At 51.3% G+C, this 19515-nt stretch overlaps 4 protein-coding genes across 13 annotated transcripts in view; 2 read left to right on the plus strand and 2 right to left on the minus strand.

Moving 5' to 3' along the window:
• The window catches only part of GFOD2 (glucose-fructose oxidoreductase domain containing 2), a 29786-nt gene extending 22580 nt beyond the window's left edge, over positions 1-7206 (plus strand). For all 5 annotated transcript variants that reach the window (XM_036231467.1, XM_036231470.1, XM_016164014.2 and 2 more), the window contains one exon: positions 5640-7206. In XM_036231467.1, the coding sequence (XP_036087360.1) occupies positions 5640-6538 (899 nt within the window). In that variant the 3' untranslated portion in view covers positions 6539-7206. The remainder of the gene's footprint in view (positions 1-5639) is intronic.
• Positions 7207-11144: 3938 nt separating this feature from the next.
• Positions 11145-13643, minus strand: CUNH16orf86 (chromosome unknown C16orf86 homolog). 2 transcript variants are annotated; one of them, XM_016163999.2, is made up of 4 exons: positions 13329-13643; positions 12941-13167; positions 12371-12588; positions 11145-12266 (listed from the first exon to the last, which is right to left on the minus strand). In XM_016163999.2, the coding sequence occupies exons 1-4, from the start codon at positions 13491-13493 to the stop codon at positions 11857-11859; spliced, it is 1020 nt and encodes a 339-aa protein (XP_016019485.1). In that variant the 5' UTR covers positions 13494-13643; the 3' UTR covers positions 11145-11856. The 2 variants fall into 2 exon arrangements, with proteins under 2 accessions (XP_016019485.1, XP_036087364.1); XM_036231471.1 differs by having other exon boundaries at positions 12941-13160; positions 13329-13412.
• Positions 13644-13691: 48 nt separating this feature from the next.
• On the plus strand, positions 13692-17181 carry ENKD1 (enkurin domain containing 1). Of its 2 annotated transcripts, XM_016163946.2 has the most exons (8): positions 13692-13790; positions 14000-14099; positions 14195-14395; positions 14968-15140; positions 16091-16216; positions 16317-16480; positions 16581-16717; positions 16808-17181. In XM_016163946.2, the coding sequence occupies exons 2-8, from the start codon at positions 14015-14017 to the stop codon at positions 16966-16968; spliced, it is 1047 nt and encodes a 348-aa protein (XP_016019432.2). In that variant the 5' UTR covers positions 13692-13790; positions 14000-14014; the 3' UTR covers positions 16969-17181. The 2 variants fall into 2 exon arrangements, with proteins under 2 accessions (XP_016019432.2, XP_016019441.2); XM_016163955.2 differs by lacking the exon at positions 13692-13790 and having other exon boundaries at positions 13802-14099.
• A 176-nt stretch (positions 17182-17357) lies between these two features.
• Positions 17358-19238, minus strand: PARD6A (par-6 family cell polarity regulator alpha). Of its 4 annotated transcripts, none has more exons than XM_016163985.2 (3): positions 19070-19238; positions 18466-18688; positions 17358-18224 (listed from the first exon to the last, which is right to left on the minus strand). In XM_016163985.2, exons 1-3 carry the CDS (start codon positions 19130-19132, stop codon positions 17488-17490), a joined length of 1023 nt encoding a protein of 340 aa, XP_016019471.1. In that variant the 5' UTR covers positions 19133-19238; the 3' UTR covers positions 17358-17487. The 4 variants fall into 4 exon arrangements, with proteins under 4 accessions (XP_016019471.1, XP_016019461.1, XP_036087358.1 ...); XM_016163975.2 differs by having other exon boundaries at positions 17360-18227; XM_036231465.1 differs by having other exon boundaries at positions 17360-18224; positions 18466-19154.
• Positions 19239-19515: the final 277 nt, after the last annotated feature.

The raw sequence follows: 19515 nt of genomic DNA on the forward strand, positions 1-19515 counted from the left end.
ACGCAGCCTTCCCCGCCTCCCATAAGTAAATCCCCAAACAAAAATTAAGCAAATGCCTTAAGAGTTGGCCTGTCACAGTGGCTAGAGATTGGTACATTTCAGGCAAGTAAAATGTTTGTCTCTGTGATTGATACATTTGTTCTTCCATTTCTGTGTCATGCATCAGCACAGAAAGGAGAGCAGGGTGTGTAGAAGGCTGTCACTTCCCATGTTTTGTCAGGCCTTGACTAGTTTGAGCACACACCCTTCCTGCCAAAGTTTGCGATCTCGTATGCCAGAGGGCAGGAAGGCTCTCTGGCAGCACTGGGCTTTCCTGACAGGATCCACAGGACAGCCTGCTCACATCTCTGTTCCCTCGGAAAGCAGTTGGCTCAGCAACTGCCTGCCTTTTGGCTGGGCGCAGCTTGCTGAGCTGTTTTCCTATGGTTCCTGTTAGGCTTCTTTTTCCTGTCAACTGCAGAAAAACTGTCTTATATAAACCAGGTTCTAATTCAGTAGGAAAACAAACAAGTAAACATTCAACAATTTTTTTTTAATGCCTGTGTGCCAGGCATTGTCCTAATGGCATTCAGGGCATTCAGCATAGTGTTGGATTGGAGCTCTCCCAGCCTTCATATTTCACAGTCCTATTGAAGAGCCTAGAAATGATAAACATTACAAAGTAAATGAGGGGGGGAGAATGTAATTAACAATTCAGGTAGCCTATAATTGACAGAATAGTTGTTTTATGTAAGTTCATAGGAACCAAGTATGTCTCTGATGCAGTCAGAGGTCTCTGGGTCCAGAAGCTGGTAGGTACAGTGTGAGGCTGACCACCACTCCTCCTGGCCACTACCATGGTGGAGGGTCCATGGCTCTGTTCTTTGTTTCCTCTTTGTTCTGAGGACAGGAGGGTGTCTGTGACCTCTGGCTCAATGAGTTTGAGAAGTATAAATGTTCATTGAAGTGAGCAAGAACATGAGTCTGTTTGGTTGTCGATTTGGGACGTGTAAGTTTTAGCCAAAAGTTATAGGCAGTTTGTCTTTTCCAGAAAGCTCTCTCTGAGGATATGTGACATTGGCGCTTTTCACTGACCCCACATTCTTAAGAGGAAGGTAACGGCTCCCAGATTGAGTTTAGAAGTAGACCTAAGCCAACACTTTAACAGAGGGCTGGTTCGAGGGGAATCCAGCTACTGTGGTCACTGACTTTTTGCTATCTCTTGTGGCCTAAATGCAGGTTGGTGAGGCCAGGTATGTTCAGAGGCAAAGTTTCAGCCCTCTTGAATTTTAGAGTCCTCACAAAAACCATTTCCAGGTTGCGTAGAAAGAAAAAGGAAATTCCAGGGTCCTTTGGCCACAAGCCTGCTGTTTTCAGGCTCCTGGTACGGGGAACGCTGGACTTTGGGCTTTTTAACATGAAGGGGGATGACCAGAGTCTTCTGGAGTCTTGTGTCCCAGCCCTTGGTGAGGCGGGCCATCAGCCTTCCCTCCACATCTCTATTGTCAGGAAGAGGAGGATGTGAATTAGAGTCCTTTATGGTACATCATCCCAGGAGTTGGTGAGGCTGGAAGAGCCTACATTGGCTAGACCTGCCCTCAGGCACTTGCCCACTCAGGTCCCAAAAGAGTCACTGAGACTGTTGTGACCATGAAATTCACTCATGTGCTTTCACTTTTTTTTTTTTTTTTTTAGTGAGAATTCTGACTTGTCTTTAGCACAATAGAAGGGGCCAGGAGAACTCTTCCAGTTTTCCAAAGGACTGGGTGTGAGTTTATGAACTGCTGTATGCAGAGGACCAAACTGACCTTGACATCAGACCCCACTTCTGGTCCTATTTATGTCCTTCTCAACCTTTGTGGGCCCCTATGAAATGGGGGTGAAATAAGGGTATTATTCAGCCTTTCCAGCGTGATATTCGACTGAACAAATACTGACCAAGAAAGGCACTGGCATAACACTACAAGAGAAAGCCAAGCTTTCCTGTACAATATATTTAAAAGTTCTCAGAGTCAGTGTCCCAAAAGACCCTCACTGTCATTCTGCCTAACTGTATTCCCGTGTATGAACGTCTTTATATATACATGAGAGTATATTTTTCTGTTTTCCCCACATAGGTCTCTGTTTCTTTTTTTCGGTTTTTGGGGCTCTGTCCCTTGTTTTTCATTAAGGATATAAGTTTTAGATTCTCAAACTTTTTAGAGCTGGGGGAAAAAAAATACTTGGTGCTATAGCTATTGAAGCACTCTAATTTTAGATCAGCTCTTCCAAATTTTGAACCCTTGAAAGTTTATCAGTCATCTAAAGCCTCTGTTTAGTGAAGGACCCTTCTGGCATTGTGCTACGCTAAGCATTATAAAAGGTAAGTCATGGAGACTGAGAAGCAATTGTGTGAGGCATACAGCACTGATACAGATTTGCAGCTATAAGAACATATATGGCATAGACTGGTTCTCTTTTTTAAAAAAACTTTTCATACCAGTCGTAGGACAGTATTTTCTGGAATTCACAGGCATAAAATCAGAGACACGTCAGGCCTGTAGGGGCCATGGAGAGAGTGTCTGATCCCGTGGTTCTCAGTGTGATCCCTGAACCAATAGCATTAGCATCACCTGGGAACTTGTTAGAAATCTAAATTTTCAAGCCCCATGCCAGACCTTCTAAATCTCAGGGTGAGGTCTAACAATCTATGTTTGAACAAGCCTTCCAAGTGATTCTGATGCACACTAAGGATGGAGAGTCACTGATCTAATCCAGCATCTTTACTTTCAATTACAGAAACTGAGGCCTAGGAACCTTATACTTCTCACTGAGTCTTCATGCTATAAGCAAAATTGGATTTTCTTCAGCTTATTAGATCATTATATTTTTACCTCACTGCCAAGGCTATAAAGATTGTTTTTTGCCCTCATTTTATTACTTTTTCCTAAAATTAATTCTTGAATTTGTCCTCCAGAGGTGTGTTTTTCATATCACAACTCTTTCTGTGGCAACTTATTTTCTGCTTTTCTTTAACTTTTTTTTTTTTATCGTCCACTTCATGTCTCAGCCTTAAAGCTTTCTCATGAATTCCTTAAAGGAGCAGGAAGGACCCTAATATGTTTTATTTCTCATCTCAGAAGTGGTTCAGAAAAATAAAATATGCAAAGTGCCCTAACATCCTTGATACAGCTAAATGTTTTCTTAAATCTGTCACTGAAAGGTAACTTTCTATGCCCAGTTCTTGGCACTTTTGTGCTTCATTAGAAAAAACACTGAGTTTGCTAGCCATTTCCCCATGGGCTCTTGAGATAACAAGAGATCATTCCTCAAGCAGCCTGACCCAGATAATTTAATCCCAAGAACATCAGTCTCTTGAGGCGCCTTCCCTGACCCCTGGTCCAGGTCAGGTCTCTGCTATGTGCTCTCATGTTACCATTTATATTATCTTGACTGCATTTATCATAGGTACAGTGCTACATGTATTTATATGATAATTTGATTAATGGTTATCTCTCCCACTAAATGTAAGTTGTAGTTGTCTGACGGTAGCGATCATGCTTGATGTCGAATCCTTAGCACTTGGCACAGGGCCTGGCACAGGGCCTGGCACACAGGATGAATGAAAGCATTCACAAATTCTTCCATGCAAGCCCTGTCTGCTGGTGTGACCCAGGGAGCCAACAAGGGCCTGCAAACCAGGAAAGAATGGAAAGGAGGCTGTGAGCAAGAGACTCAGTCTGGTGCTTTCAAACTTATTTTTCTAGTAGCAGAACCTTTTTTGTTTTTATTAAAAAAAAAAAAAGGCAAGAGGGAATCCTTAGATTTTGTGAAACACAAAAGTGTTGCTTTTCCTGCGCTGCTTCTCTACCCTGCTGTTTGAAATCATTTTTCTAGTCCCATGCCTCTGGATAGGTGTCATGGTCCCAGAACTCTGGTATGTTGCTAGGAAACAAAGAGGCAGTTACTGGGGCAACTTCTCTGGGCTTCTGATGCTCCAGGGCACTCCACTCCTAAGTAGTATGGAGAGTATGAGCTGGAGAAAGGCTTACAACTTGAAAGTTGTTCACCCCACAGAAGGTCTGAGCTAATAAGCACTCAGCATCCATGCTTTCCCTGGTCCCTGGAGACAAAAAGCAGTTTTCAGCTTCTGTAATCTCTTCTTTGACTTCCTAGCAGGAAAACTAGATAAACTTAAATAAACATGTCTTTCAAGGCAACCGAAGTCTTCCTAAAGGTAAAGATGGATGCCTTATACTCCTTAGAACATCTGTGAAGCCTTCCCTGACCTTGCCATCTGCAAGGGAGAATTGCAGACCTTGAGCTTGTACCCTCAAGAAGCCCAAGACTTCCTAGTGGTGGGATTTGGGTTGCCCACCTTGGGTAATGTCTGTAGAATGAGTAATGGAATAACTGGATGTCTTCACTTTTCCCCAGCTTGCCTTCACCTGTGTGTATGTCTAATCCATACCACTTCTTGGGGTTTTTTTTATTGAAGGGTATTAGCCTGGGACTTCCTTGAACTATCCCAAGCTCACCATACCAAGACACCTTCAGGTATCGGTGTCTTATGGCTGCTCATACCTTCATGAACTTTCATCTTAAAACATGGGGAAATGTTGATCTTTTCTGTTTCCTCATATGGAAGGAAGCTGCTCAGTCCTTGAGCCCTCTCTCTTTGGGGTTTGTCTAGCTTCGTTTTTCTCTGAGTACATTCCCGCTGCAGTGCACTCAGAACGGGTGCCAGGGCAGAAAGGATGTTTTCACTCCCTTAACCCTCCTCCTGGAACCAAGCATTTTCTAGCCTTTTGACTACCCTAACTTATTGAGTAAGTTAGTATTTCCAGAGGACAATCTTTAGGTAATCTTAGAGCCCTTTCTGCAGTTACACTTGAGAGTGCAAAGCCCATCCTCTAGAATATAGATTCTCTTTCCCCGACCTGGTGATGATCTAATAAATGCATAAAGGTACATAGGCATGTCCAAGAAGCATGTCTACCTCCCCAGCCCACTTGTGTTAGGCAGTGTTCTCCAGAAAAACAGAACCAGTAGGATGCATGGAGAGAAAGAGGGAGATGTTTATTTTAAGGAGATGGCTCATGCAGTTGTAGGAGATGACAAATCAGAAATCTTCAGAGCAGGACAACAGTATAGAAATCTCAGCAAGAGCTGATGTTGGAGACTTGAGTCTGAAGGCCATCGAAAGCAGAATTTCTTCCTCTTTAGGGAACCTTGGTCTTTTTTCTTAAGTCCTTCAACTTGATTGGGTGAGGCCCACCCACAGCATGGAGATAATGTGTTCTACTCAAAATCTACTGGTTTCAATGTCAATCACATCTAAAAAATGCCTCCCCACAATGTCTAGACTGGTATTTGGTCGGCACCATAGCCTAGCCAAGTTGACACATTACCATCCCACCACCAATACTTCCTAACCTGGTTTGTGCCTTTTCGCCTCTACTTTCATTTTCCCTTAAGAACTTATTCCTCTTTCTCCAGCCCATAACCCTTTCTCTAGTCTGTCACTGGATACCATTTTCATCCAAGTCAAGTCACCTTTCCTTTTGTCCCAGGCCACCATCTGGTTTCATGGAAGGCTTTCCTGAGTCCATCTGCCTTTGAGAAATAGTTTCTCCCCCAGCATAAACCCCTTGGAACTTTGCTGCTCTGTTTATTCTCAGGTATTGGGAAGAATGTGGTTTGCGAGAAGGCAGCAACTTCGGTGGATGCCTTCCGGATGGTGACGGCCTCGCGCTACTACCCGCAGCTGATGAGCCTGGTGGGGAACGTGCTGCGCTTCCTGCCTGCCTTCGTGCGCATGAAACAGCTGATTGCTGAGCACTATGTGGGCGCAGTGATGATCTGCGATGCTCGTATCTACTCAGGCAGCCTGCTTAGCCCTAATTATGGCTGGATCTGCGATGAGCTCATGGGTGGTGGGGGCCTGCACACCATGGGCACCTACATTGTGGACCTGCTGACCCATCTGACTGGCCGGAGAGCAGAGAAGGTCCATGGACTCCTCAAGACCTTTGTGAGGCAGAATGCAGCCATCTGTGGCATCCGGCATGTCACCAGCGATGACTTCTGTTTCTTCCAGATGCTCATGAGCGGGGGCGTGTGCAGCACAGTAACACTCAACTTCAACATGCCAGGCACCTTTGTGCATGAGGTTATGGTGGTGGGCTCTGCGGGACGCCTTGTTGCCCGGGGAGCTGACCTCTATGGGCAGAAGAACACTGCCACACAAGAGGAGCTGCTGTTGAGGGACTCACTGGCTGTGGGCGCGGGGCTGCCCGAGCAGGGTCCGCAGGATGTCCCACTGCTCTACCTGAAGGGCATGGTCTACATGGTGCAGGCCCTGCGCCAGTCCTTCCAAGGGCAGGGAGACCGCCGCACATGGGACCACACCCCTGTCTCCATGGCCGCCTCATTTGAGGATGGGCTGTACATGCAGAGTGTGGTGGACGCCATCAAAAGGTCGAGCCGATCTGGGGAGTGGGAGGCTGTGGAGCTGCTGACGGAGGAACCCGATACCAACCAGAACTTGTGTGAGGCGCTCCAGCGAAATAACCTGTGAGCCTGCACCTGGGCTCTCTGCCATAAGCAAAGGGGCCAGGGAGGGACCAGGAGCCGTGATGGGAGGGCTTACCAATAACACAGATGGTATCTTTCATTTAACAGGTCAACGCAGGCAGGGTCCAGGTGAAGCCCAAGGTGGCCCCAAGAAAACACCCCCTCCAGCACTCTTACTCCTCAGACTTACAGGGCAGTGAAGGTCTTATTGCCATAGCTGAGAGGGCTAGCACAATGGGTGGGGCGGAGCTGCCACTAGGTCTTTGTAATGCTGGTGAGCAGGGCCAGCAAGAGCCTGAGGTAAGGGCTTCAGCCTATGGGTGGTTCTAACTGGACAAGAAAGCACAGCAGGGAGCCAGCTTTGTTGATTCCTCAGGCCTGAGGAGAAATGACTAGAAGCCTTGTTACCATGCCCTTCCTGGGCTTCCGGACATCTCAGGAATGGTTAGGACAGCAAAGTCATCCCTCAGGGATCCACACCTGCCCACCTTCTGTGTGTCCTTCCAGCCTCCAGGCTGCCTCTTCCCTGGCACATAGGAGGGGTCCTTCATTGGGTGAGCTCTCAGGAGCTGTTAACCTAAGGCCTAGGATCCCTGATTTGCAGAGAGGAGACAAGGGAGAGCCCTGGAACATCTGAATAAATGTTAATAAATAAATCAAAGTCTGACACTATGGCATGTGGTGGTTGGCTGTTTTGTAGGTTAGGTTTCTTTAATAATGAAAGGCTTTTTTTTTTTTTTTTTTTTTTTTTCTGTCGATTGTTGATATTTTCCTCTTTCCTTGTGGCGCCATAGCAGTTCTGACCTGCTCCAGATCTGTCACTGTCTTGTGGGCCACACAGGCTCCTGCCACACTGCCCCCCCCCCCATAATTCCCAGCTTATTTATTATTCCATTATCACTGAATGCCAGGAGCCCTCCAAAGAAAAGGATTCAAGACTAACAGACAGGGGTCAATTAGACATGCTGTTTCAGGGAGATAGTGGGAGAGTTTGGGGCCTCTGTGGGCTAGAGGTCAGGGTCAGGAGGGGTTCTGTTCTTGAAACCATGAAGTTGGCTCCAGGGGTGCCCTGGGAGAGGGGAGGTGAGGAGTGGTCCCAGGGAGGCTGAACGGGATGAACTTGAGGAGGAAGGCTCCACACACTGCCCCTTGGAGCGGACGTGGCTGAAACAGTGCCTGGCCCGGCCAGCCAGTCATCAACCATGCACTTATTAACTGTTCTACACCATGATAGCCTTTTAGCCATGTCAGAGGAGGAGTGGGGTGATGGAAAAGGACACGTGTACCCCTTTGTTTTCTCTGCTGGCCTGCCAAGATTAAGTCTGGACCAAACTCTTCCCTTCTCTAACCTTCCCTTTCTGTCTTGCCCTGGGCTCCTTGCCAGAAAAAGGCTCAGGGAGGGCTCCATCTCCCTCTTGGCACCCCTTATTAGAAAGTTACCAGGACTGTTTTCCTGTGTTGTCCTGGTTTTACACTTTTCCTTGTGAGATAAAATAACAATGGCTAGTGTTGGAGAGTGCTTTTTTGCATGCTGGGCCCCGTGGGTATTATTCCCATTATGCAGATCAAAAAACAGGCAGAGAAGAGCAAAGTTACTAACCTCATGTAAGTTGTAAGTGACAGTCAAGAGCCTGGTCAGAGTCATCTGACTACAGAGCCTGACCCTGAACTACTCTTTCCCCAACACTTGTGGCTCCTCAGATTCCAAGTGCCCAGGCATGGCCACTCCTCTCTCAGATCCCCCTGTAGGTTACTGCCTCCTCTCTACAGCAGGAATCTCAGCCTGGCCTGAACTAGGAGGTGAACTGCAGAGAGAGCTCCACCAGGCAGGGCTCTGGTAGAGTTGAAGGAGAGGCTGCCCCCTTCTTTCTGGGAACCATCAGCTCATCTCCAGGTCAGTCCTGTGTGTTACTAGGATGAGGTCCCTTCTGCATTTGGGGATTGACTGAGAAAGTACATGCGTCCTCCATTCTGCCTGACTCATGCTTCTACTGAAGAAAGGGCCGTTTTGCTGACCCACAGTGGCACTACTTAGGTTTTATAGGGCTCGGCAGCAAAGCTCTTGTTTACAAAGATAAGAGTCCCAGAAGTCTTGGGGCAGACTGCTGTGGGCTTAGGTGCAGAGCTAATTTTATGAGCACCCCAGGTCTTCTGCAGGCATTCTCTAGAGTCCAGGACTACGGCCATATCTCAGACATCTTTACCATCATATATCTCTTGGGTTGGTCCCAGGGAGGTGATGGACCTTGAAGGGGCCCAGATGCCTGTGGCCAAGGAAGCCAGCAGAGTTTTGGATCCCAGAGGTGACCCTAACTGGTTCCACGCTTGTCCTGCAGCGCCCCCTCCTGGAGGAAAGCAGCAGCACCTCCCAGGATGCTGTCTTTCCAAATCTCAGGATTTTGGGGTCAAAAAGTCAGTTTTTCCAAGTCAGTGAAAATGTAGTTAACTTTCCCTCTCTGTTACAGCAACCAGAAGAGAACTTCCAAAATACCTGTTGCTTATTCTCCAACCCCCTCCAAATCTAGGCCTCATACCCAGGCAACAGCGGCAGTCTCCTCACCTTCCTGTCTCCCTTTTTCTTTCTCACATTCGCAGTCATGCCCAGGCAACCTCTCCACAATATCAGGCCAAGATCCCTCCTTGCCTACACCGCTCCTCATCACTCTGAGACTCACCCAGCCTGGCGTCCTGATGGCCATGCCTCTGCTTCAGCCATGCTAAGTGGCCCTCCTGCATGTAGCTGCCATCTTCCACACTAGCAAGGCTTCGTCCCTGGTGTATCCTCTGCCTAAAAGGCCATTCAGCTGCTTCCCTAGGCTTAGTGACAGTCACCCCCACCACCTGTGATCCCGCAGTCTTGGTCCTCAGCTTTTCTGTGGCACGTGGCTCCTTGCATCATGCTGCTTCAGCATTTCCCCCGTAGAGTGGGCTTATAGAAGCAATAGTGGTAACTTGTTCCTTTCTCTGGCTACTGTTAGCCACTCTGCTTAGACAAGTCTGGCAAGTAATAGGCCTCAGGAAATGTAGACTTCTCTGGTTACTGTAGACTTCTCTATGTCATCTATTGGAAGATGGGAACAGAGCTTCCTATCATTGCTGGCCTGGTCCACACCTCCAACCCTAGACATCACACAGAGAAAGCTGATGCTCAGCCTTGAGTCAGGCCTTAGCCAGAAAGTTCCCAGGTCCACTAATCTCCAGGACTCAAGAAAGCAGGGCCACTCTGGGACCCAGGGTATGGTCTCATGCAAGGCCACTCCTCTCCAGGCCTCACTCATCAAGTGAGGGAGGCCAAGCTCAGTTATCTTGAAGGGCCCTCCTGAAAAATCCTGGAGAATCTGTGCTAATCCTTATGGACAATATTCAGTCTGCATGATCCCTGTGAATAGCATTTCCTGAAGTGGTCAAATTACTAACCAGGTAAAAGTGTGGGCAGAAAGAATAAATGTCCTGACCCCCAGGCTTGCCCTGTGCCCTTGTCATGGGGCCAGTGAGCATCCAAGCAACCCCTAATGAAGGGAGAAGCCTGGGGTGATGCCCATTTTCTCTCTTCTTGTCAGGCCAGTATTCCAAGGGTCCCACATATGGCTCTGGGGCTCTGGACTTTGGACGGCCATAGTTTCAGATCTCGACCTGTCATGTAGCTTCCTTGGCTGCCCACCTGATGTCCTTTATTATTATTATTATTATTATTATTATATCATTTTATTATTATTTATGCCTATAGCACCTGGTCTTCCTAGGTGGTCTCCCAAGTATTAACCAGGCCTGACACTGCTTAGCTTCCAGGATCAGACATCGGGCTTGTTCAGGGTGACATGGCCGTAGACCATGGACCGTGGCTCCACTGGGGTGTGAACTCAGGACCTTCTGCATGTAAAGCAGACGTGCTAACCATTACACTATGGAACCACGTCCTCCATCTGATCTTATCTTGATGCCTTCTATTGGTGTCCTCTGCTAGGTGGATGTGATGCAATGACAGGGTCCCTTGGGGGGTTCACAGTCTAGTCCTGAAGACAGTTATGACCCACAAGGACAGTAGTATGTGGATGCTACAATGCAGGGCGACCCAGTGTTGCTCGGCTCAGCAGGAAGCAAGGTATCCTGAGTTTTCCAGGGTCTGTGTGCACTAGCCAGGTGAAGGGGTGAGGAAAAAGTCATTTTAGGCAGTGGAAGCCCCACATACAGAGAGTGAAGGTAAGAAAAGGTGACTGCTCAGGGAATGACAGGAAACCACACTGAGAAGTTATAAGGCAGCTGGAGTCAGAGGGGCAGCAACACCATTGGGGGTTTGGGAGTGTGTGTCGCAGAATCACCAGCTTTGATATCCAGGAGTCAACAAGCAAAGAACAGTGTGGGGTCTGGGGTGACACTCAGGATTTTGGCTTGAAACATCGTGCAGATGAGATACAAGAGGAAAAGCAGGTTGGAGGAGGAGAAATTATTCATTTAATTTGAAATTCCCTGTGTTTAAGGTATCTGACGGTTATGCAGGAGAACCAGGAGGCCGCAGGATATGAACGTTTCCAAAATGGCCAGCACTGGCCACCCCTTCCCAGAGACCCCTGAGAGTGAGAGGCAGCATTCATCCGGTGGCTTGGCCACAGGTCTCCAGGGAAACCATCCACCTCCACTACCACCCCCCGGGCCTGCCAGGAAAAAGGTACCAATGCCTCTGTCACCAGGGGCCATTCTAGGAGCATATTCTGGTCCAGCTGTGGTCTAACAATGGGTGGAAAGCATCCCACATTTGCCCATGGGGCAAGCAAATGAACTCTGTCACCTCAGAGGTGGGGATCCCAAGTGTTGATCCCCTTGAAGTGAGACAAATGCAAACCTCTTCCCTGAAACACAGAGCAAGGCCAAGCACCTGCTTCCCATGACCTGAGAGTGTTCCTTTCTCTGTCCCCAGTTCCTCATCCCCTCCCTCTCTATCCCCACTGTTATCTTGTCTGAACTTCAGGTTCATCCGTGGAGCCTTTAAATGCACAGAACCAGGCTCCACCCCTGCAGATTGATTCAGTTAGATCTTAGGTAATACTCAGGAATTTATATTTTTGCCAAGTTTCTGGGCAAGCCAAATAAACAGCTTTAAACCCTGCACTGAAGAATCCTCCACTCTTCTTCCCAGCTTCTCCCTCTTCAGACAACTTATTTGGGGAGTCAAAGTCTGAGAAAAGGAAAAATGTTTATTTTCAGCAAGTCCAAGGTCCTAAGTGGGGACTGGAACCAAATTCCCTCCACCTGAGAGCATAAGCCCATTGGCTCCTGCTCTGGTTCAGATTTGGGAGGAGGGGAGACACTGGCGGGGTGTGACAGTTACTTGTACTGAGGAGAGAGTGGGGGTACCAGTGGGGCAGCACAGACACTTAACATCTTATCAATGTCTACCTGAGTTGACTTATCCACCTCAGCCTTGAGGCAGCCACTGATCCCTAAGTTGGACAAACCCCCTGGCTCCTCTCCAGCCTCCTCTCCCTGTGGAACCATAGCATGTGTGGAGGGCACAAACATATTGGGGCAGGGCAAAGTGAGGCCTGAGCCCAGCTCACCTGCCACAGGCAGCAAATTCGGCAGTTGCTCCACACCTGCCTCTTCAGGGACCAGAGTCAGTTCCCACTCAGGTTCTACCTCGGCCTCAGCCTCCCTGTTCTCCTCCCCTGCCTGGTTCAGCTCAGGGTTGCAATAGTTGATGTACTGGTACAGGGGCCGTAGGCGCTGGGCCTTTCCTGCAAAGACCCAGGGCAGAGCAGGAGCTAGAGTGCCAAGCTGTGCCATGTCAGGGGGCAAGCAGGCAGAAAAAAAAGGGGAAGGTCCAGGGACTGCCACTCACGCTCTAGCCCCAAGGTCTCTGAGGGTGTAGACACTGTGCTGACCACAGCTGGGATCACTGGGGGCCCCAGACTCTTGCGCTTCTTGGCTTTTTTGTGCTGTTTGGCAGATGGTGAGGGTTCACTCTGGCTACTCTCCAGGTCCTCCTTCTGCAGCAGCAGCCCCTGTGGCAGCTCAGCTTCAGCCCTAGGATGAGCTTGATGACTAGGTCCTGGGAGGCTGTGGGACAGGAGGCTTGAGGAAGGAGCCACCAGCCTTGTCTCCTGTGCCCTGAGCCTAGGGAATATCCCTGCATGCCTACCACCCTGGGCACAGATTCTTGTCCCTTTCCTGGTCAGTGAGGCCCCAGGCTGGTTGGGGACTGAAAGCTCATGTGAGCTCAGTCCCTTACAAAGCCTGAGACACTCTCTAGATGGTTCCTACCAGGGCTCTTTAGGGACAGAAGGAGTGAGAAGTGATGGCGGTGGCAAGGGATTAGAATGCACTCTACAGGAGTGCTGGATTTAGGAATCTTGAGTGTGAGCCCCCCTCCCCCAGCCCTGTAGCTCCTTCCCTCTGAAAGCCCACTCACTTGACTGGCTTCCTCTTTGGACCATGATTGGACCTCACAATGGAGGCCATAGTCCTGGAGCCTCTCTCCACTGCCTCCACCTCTGGCTTGAGCCTCTCTTCCTCCAGCTTGAGTCGTTCCTCCTGGAGTTCTGGCTCTGCGACTGGTCCTACTGGACACTTGTCTTCAACCCGGATTCCACAGGCCTCAGGGGCTGGCACTAGGCACTGATTTCCCATCACTGGACACTAGAGGTGACATATAGGTAACTGTTCATCATAGCCAGGCAAAGAATACAGGTATCAGTCATTAGACACCCAACAATAAACACCAAATGCGGATGAAGAGCACCAGCCCATGCCCCTGCCCGCCTGTGGAGCTTGTCCTGGCAGTTAGTGGGTCGACGCACACTTTGGCCTGCTAGAGCGCCGCCGCCAAGAGTTTGAAGGCTAGAAGGCCTGACTGTCATCTCGGAGCTCTGAGAGCGGCCACCGGGCGCCTCCACGAGCTGTGCGGGCCCCTCAGCCGACCCTTCTTGGGCCCCTGGTAGCCTCTCAGCCCCTGCTGAGGCCATGGCTACGCGGAGTCAGCGCATTCTCGACGGATGCTGGGACGGGGAGAATTGAGACGGGCCTCAAGGGGCTGGACCGGTGGACCCTTCGCTGACCGGGAAAACTGGCCGCGAGGCGAGGGCTGGTGGGGCGGACAGGGCGACAGGCGGCGGCTCTGCCGCACCCTCAGTTGAAACTACAAGCCCCAGAACACTTTGCGCCAGGGAGCATTGGCCCCCGACCTCAGAGGCGGAAACCATTGTTGCCTGGCAACAGCAAACTCGTCGGGTGGCGGCCGCTGGCGGCAAAAAACTACTCTGGTGAGCCCCCTGCCCAGGTGTTGAGGGGGAGGGGCCGTGAACAGGGTAGGGAAGTGGGCTAGGAGCGGAGGTGGCTAGTGCAGGCTGGGGACTCGGAATGGAGGGCACCGCCGGGTCAATGTCCGGATTCAGGGAGGAGGCATGGGGCTGAGGACGGAGGTCCGGGACCCGAGATGCTCAGCCCGGCAGACTTCGGTGCACGGTTGCAGGGCGACGACGGCGGCATGTGCGAAGGCCCGTCCCGCATCTCGGGGCCCATCCCCCCAGACCCTACGCTCTGCCCTGACTACTACCGGCGGCCGGCCTCTGGTGAGTTGGTGGGTGCCGCGGCCGACCGAGGCCCGAGCGAGGCTCGGGTCTGCTCCACCGCTGAACCCCACACTCCACCCCGTTCATCCCCTCAGCCCAAGGACGTCTTGAGGGAAATGCGCTGAAGCTGGACCTGCTGACCTCGGACCCGGACCCAGACCCGGACGCCACTCCACCTCGTGGTCCCCGCATCCGTCCTGGAGCTGAAAAGATCTTGGAGCATGGCCGGCGCGGCGTGGGGGTCATGCTGCTGCAACTTGGGGGTATCTCCTTAGGCCCAGGGGCCTCTCCCAAGAGTAAGTTCTGGGCAGAAGGAGCAGCAAGGCAAATCTGAGGTTAAAAGCTGAAATCAAAAGCTGCTGCTCCTCTTGCCCTGACCTGGGATCAAGCTATGCCTCTCCGGGTGCCAGTTTCTACAATTATAGGAGGGTAAAATGCACTACTTCCTTACAAGTAGTCCCCAGGAAACCCTAGCTCAGCTTTATGAATTCATGCATTAATGAAACCTTTATTAAGTGCCTGCTGGTACCAGGCCCGACAGGTGCTAGGAAAAGAAGGTTGAAGACCAGCATGGGCCATCATGCTGGGAGACAATAAACAAGTGAAGAGATGAATATTATGTACAAGACAACTAATAGTCTACTTCACAATAAAAATGTAGAAAATTAACAGGGATAGAAGAAGATAATTGCCATGTCAGGAAGGAAACAGGGTGATGAGGTGGAGCAGCTGTATAGGGTCTAACTTAGATGAAGAGGTCAGGGAGATCTTTCTGTAGGAGTCAGGGTTGGGGCCCGTGTGTGAACTGGTATGAGTTGGATTTTATGGGCTGTATGTAGGGCAGAGCCTGGCAACATCTTTTCCCCAGGGAAGGACCCTAAAGATCATGAGAAGGAGAACCTGAGGCGTATCAAGGAGATCCAGAGGCGCTTCCGCGAGCAGGAGCACAGCCGGGAACAGGGCCAGGCCAGACCCCTGAAGGCTCTGTGGCGCTCGCCAAAGTATGACAAAGTGGAGTCCCGGGTCAAGGCCCAGTTGCAGGTAGTCAGAAGTATTGTCCATCTTGTTGGCTAAGAGGCAGTTATGCCCTAATTTGAGTTATGGAGAAAAAGGAAGATCTCATGGGACTAAGGGGAACAGGAGATAGCTATTTCTGCTGCAGAGTGGGTCTGGGGATTCTCAGAAGTGGTGATGGCTGGGTACTCCTGAGGAGCAAGTAAGAATCAGACAGGAGGAGAATGGAAGACAACATTCTATAGAGATGAAACTTTCACAGGTAGAAGTGCTAAGACCAGAGGGAGCATGGGCAGTAGAGATACTGTATGCAGTTTACTATGAAGAGAGAAGAGCACAAGGTTAGGCTAAGAAGTCAGCAGGACTCACATCATAAAGGGCAACCTAACCCACTTTTCAACATCTTTTTTCAACATTTATTTCTAAAGGTAATAGGAAGAGCATGGGCAAGGGTGTGGTGGTGGAATTCTGTCTTTGGTAGATAGTGGCATCATTTCTCTACCCTGGGTTTCAGAAGGAGGAGCGGGATTGAGAGGAAAAACAATAAGGTCATATGTGGATGTGTTGAAGCATTTATGAGTCTCCCAGGGAGTGGGAGTATGTCCAGGAAACAGATGGAGAGTCAGGTCTGGATCTCAGGAATGAGACTCAGGAGTTACTGAGGACCAGGCTAAGGACAATGAGACCTGGGAAGTGACCTTGCATTCAAGGGCTTAGATGAAAGCCGTTAATAACCTTAGTGGGAAGAGAGCCAGGAAGCGTGACTAGGAAGGAGAGAAAAGGAGAGTGGTAGCTGGAGCCAGGACTGAGGAGGAGCGGGGGTTTGTTGTTTTCTTAAGGATGTGAGACACACATTTAAATGCTGATGAGAAGTGCTCCTTCAAGAGAGAGGAGGCCTACAAGGCTAGAGATAGAGTTTAGGTCTTCAGATCTTGACCTCAGCCTGACTGATTCCTCTTCTATGCCCTGCCCTTCAGGAGCCTGGCCCTGCCTCTGGGACAGAGCCTGCCCACTTCCTGCGGGCGCACTCCCGCTGTGGCCCTGGGCTCCCACCACCCCGTGTCCCCAGTCCCCAGCTAACCCAACCAGGCTCCAATGCCAAGGTGAGAGAATGTGTAGGGGCTGGGATGTGGGGCAGGGATCCTTGTGGGTTTAGGGCACAGCACAGTGCGATCTCTTCATCCTGCTTGCCATGTTCTGCAGGGGCCAGTCCTGGGCGTGGATTTCATTAGCCACAATGCCCGCACTGCCAAGAGGGCCCCCCGGCGGCATTCTCGTTCACTTCAGATCCTGGCACAGGTGTTGGAGCAGCAACGGCAAGCTCAGGAGCACTACAATGCCACACAGAAGGGCCACGTGCCCCATTAGTAGGTCTCACTGCCCAAAACCCAGGGTGGAGGGTGCCTGTGGCAGGTGGGAGCTGATATCTGCCCTGGGATCATCAACCCTGAGCCTGTGCATCCACAGCTTATTGGAGCGCAGGGATCTGTGGCAGCGGGAGGCTGAGGCTCGCCAACATAGCCAGCCAGACCCTACCATGCCTCCTGGCCACACTCGCATGCCTGAGAACCAGCGGCTGGAGACACTGAGCAATCTGCTCCAGAGTGAGTATGTGGACAAACAAGGCTGGATGGGGAACCCACTGCGGACCATGCACCCCTGCCCAGCACTAACTGTTCCTGGGCCCCCTGTAGGCCAGAGACAGCTGCTACGTGAACTGGTGCTGTTGCCTGCTGGGGCAGACTCACTGAGGGCCCAGAGCCACCGTGCTGAGCTGGACCGGAAGCTGGTGCAAGTAGAGGAAGCCATCAAGATCTTCTCCCGCCCCAAGGTCTTTGTGAAGATGGATGCTTGAGCCCTTTTATAGGGGTAGTGAGGGGTGTCCTCACTAAGGATCACTGCATAGTTGCAAAGGACAGGGTCAGGCCCCATTATAGAGAGTCTGAAGACAGAAACAGTGGGGGGAGCAGTATCCCCAGAGCACTTTTCTTAGCCACTGGTATCTGCAGAAGGGCCATCTCAGTTTCTTAAACCCTTTGTCAAAATTAAACCTTTTGTACACAGTGGAGTTTGTTTCCATAAGAGCTTTTCTTACCCTAGAAATGCCAAGCCTGGTGGTCTTCCTGCTGCTTGACTAGAGGAAGGTCTCTCTGTTTCCCTTATCATTCCTGCCTCATGTCCAGGACAGAAGGCAAGATTGTGGGATCAGGGAGGAGGCTGGGGCTGGCACACAGAAGGACCATAACTGCATTTGTAGAAAACCTTTAATGTTCCCCAGACTGATATGGCCCTGTGAGCAAGCTAAAACCCCCAATGGAGAAGTCTCTGCCATGTCCCAGCAGCCTGGAGTGGCAAGGGGCTGTTTCGTTGTGTGTCAGAGGCTGAAACCACTACCATCTCCTCGCATGCTACTCCCCCAGCCAGAGCTGGCCTGCTCCTGATCATCCAGGGAGGGCAGAGAGCTGCGGACACTGGGAAGTAGGTGGCCTGGGTGCAGGTCCCAGTATGGAGGCCTCTGAGACAGGCCATTGGAACAGGGAAGCTGGCAGTTCTCAATGACCAGATCACTACTGTCATCATCGCTATCAGGCTCAGCAGGGGGAGGCCCTGTCAGACGCCCGGATGCCCCACGCACCACATTATTGCGCTGATTGGCTGGCTTGACAGTGACAATGAGGTTGTGGCTGTTGGCGACCATCATGTCTGTCACTTGGTCCAAGGTCTTCCCAGCCACCTCAATGCCATTGACTTCGAGGATCTCATCACTGACTGCCAGCAGCCCTGTACTTTCAGCCAGGCCCCCTCGTACCAGGCGGGAGATGAAGATGCCTGGGACCCGTTCCAAGCCCTGGGGAGCTACACGCATGCTCATGCCATCTCGGATGTAGAAACCCAGGGGACGGTCGGAACCATGCTTGTGCAGCCGCACCCGTCGGTGGGTCTCAGGCAGTAGGTCCACATCTATGACTGAAGAAACCTGGCGGAAATCTTGGGGCAGGCTGATTAGCAGGGGTGGCCGAGTACGCAGGGGTGCCACTGGCCTAAGTAGGAGCCCTTTCTTGCGCCGCTGCAGAGAGTTGGAGGCAAAGGCCAGGCCGCTGGAGTCAGCTTCTGCTGCAGGAGAGGAGGGGCGCTGAGATCAGAGACCCTGTTCTCCCATCTGGGCCCTTTTCCATCAGGCCCAGGCCTGAAGAAGGGGTCACTGTAGCTATCTTCTACCACTTGGAGGTCAGGCCAAGGGCAGAGACTGCAGAGAGTGAAGCCTGGGCACCCTAGGCATGAATTAACCCCTGTAGACCTGCCCTGTCACCCTACCCCACAGAGACTGCCCACTGTAGCGCATTTTCCTCACCCCGCTTCTGCACTAGCAGGCGCAGCGGTGGGGGCCCACTGGCCAGGGCCCGGTGCAGGCTGTCGTCGTTGGTAAGGGGCAGTAGGTCTCCGTGAGCATCCGTATAGCCAAGCAGCACGTCCAAGCCCGGGATCTGGTGCACCACACGCAGTAACCTGGAGAACTCTTGGAAGCCGCTCACTGAAGCACGGGGCAGCGCGAAGCGTCGGAACTCAGCGTCAAACTGGAGGCAAGGAGTGAGGGGAGAGGAAGGATCAGGACGGAGCCCGCGTTCTCGCTCACTACAGGTCCGAGGGTGGCAGGGGTGGGAAAGAGGGATGTCATAACAGCTGCAATCTTGCATCCAGACCTCAGCTCCAGTACAAGAGACGCTGTCCAAGGTCTTCTCCTCGCCCTCCAGGTAAGTCAGGCCACAGAGGGACTCTAGAGGCCAGCAGTGAAAGGGAGGGAGATGGGTGGGGGGCAGCGAAAAGAAAAGCCGGAGGATGAGACGTGGAAGATGGAGGAGAGAAAAACGGTGGTGGGACCAAGGAGCCAGGAAGGGGAGAAGGGAATTGGAAGCGCCTAGGGCTGAATCCGGAGCAGGGACCGAAGGGGCCCTTACTTTGCTCTTCACCTCCACGATGCTGTCGGGACTGCGCGCCGGGGTCCTCTGTGGCCTGGCCATGGCGGGGCCTGGCGGGCCGGGGACGGTGCCCCAGGCGGCCCGCCGAAGCGCAGGTGTACAGCCGGGCCGGCAGGCCCGCGCTGCCCCGCCCCTGGCGGTAGCACTCGCCCCGCCTCCCCCATCCGGACCTTGACGTCAAGGGGGCCCGCTACGGAGAATGGAACGCAGAGTCCACGTTTCCTTGGAAACGGTGATGGAGACGAGACGTTTTTTTGTGTGCTCTGACATCATTACGCTACCGTCCGTGAGTTCCCGGAGCCTGGAGGAGGGGCTTGGCCAATCCGAGGGGAGAGTGACGGAAGTGATATTTATCGAGTGCTGCGTGTATACTATTTTCTTTGGCCTTACAAGACTGCGCATTTTGTAGATAAGGCAACCGAGTC

This window comes from Rousettus aegyptiacus, unplaced genomic scaffold (genome assembly GCF_014176215.1).
Source record: "Rousettus aegyptiacus isolate mRouAeg1 unplaced genomic scaffold, mRouAeg1.p scaffold_m13_p_14, whole genome shotgun sequence".
In the NCBI taxonomy this organism is placed as follows: Eukaryota; Metazoa; Chordata; class Mammalia; order Chiroptera; family Pteropodidae; genus Rousettus; species Rousettus aegyptiacus.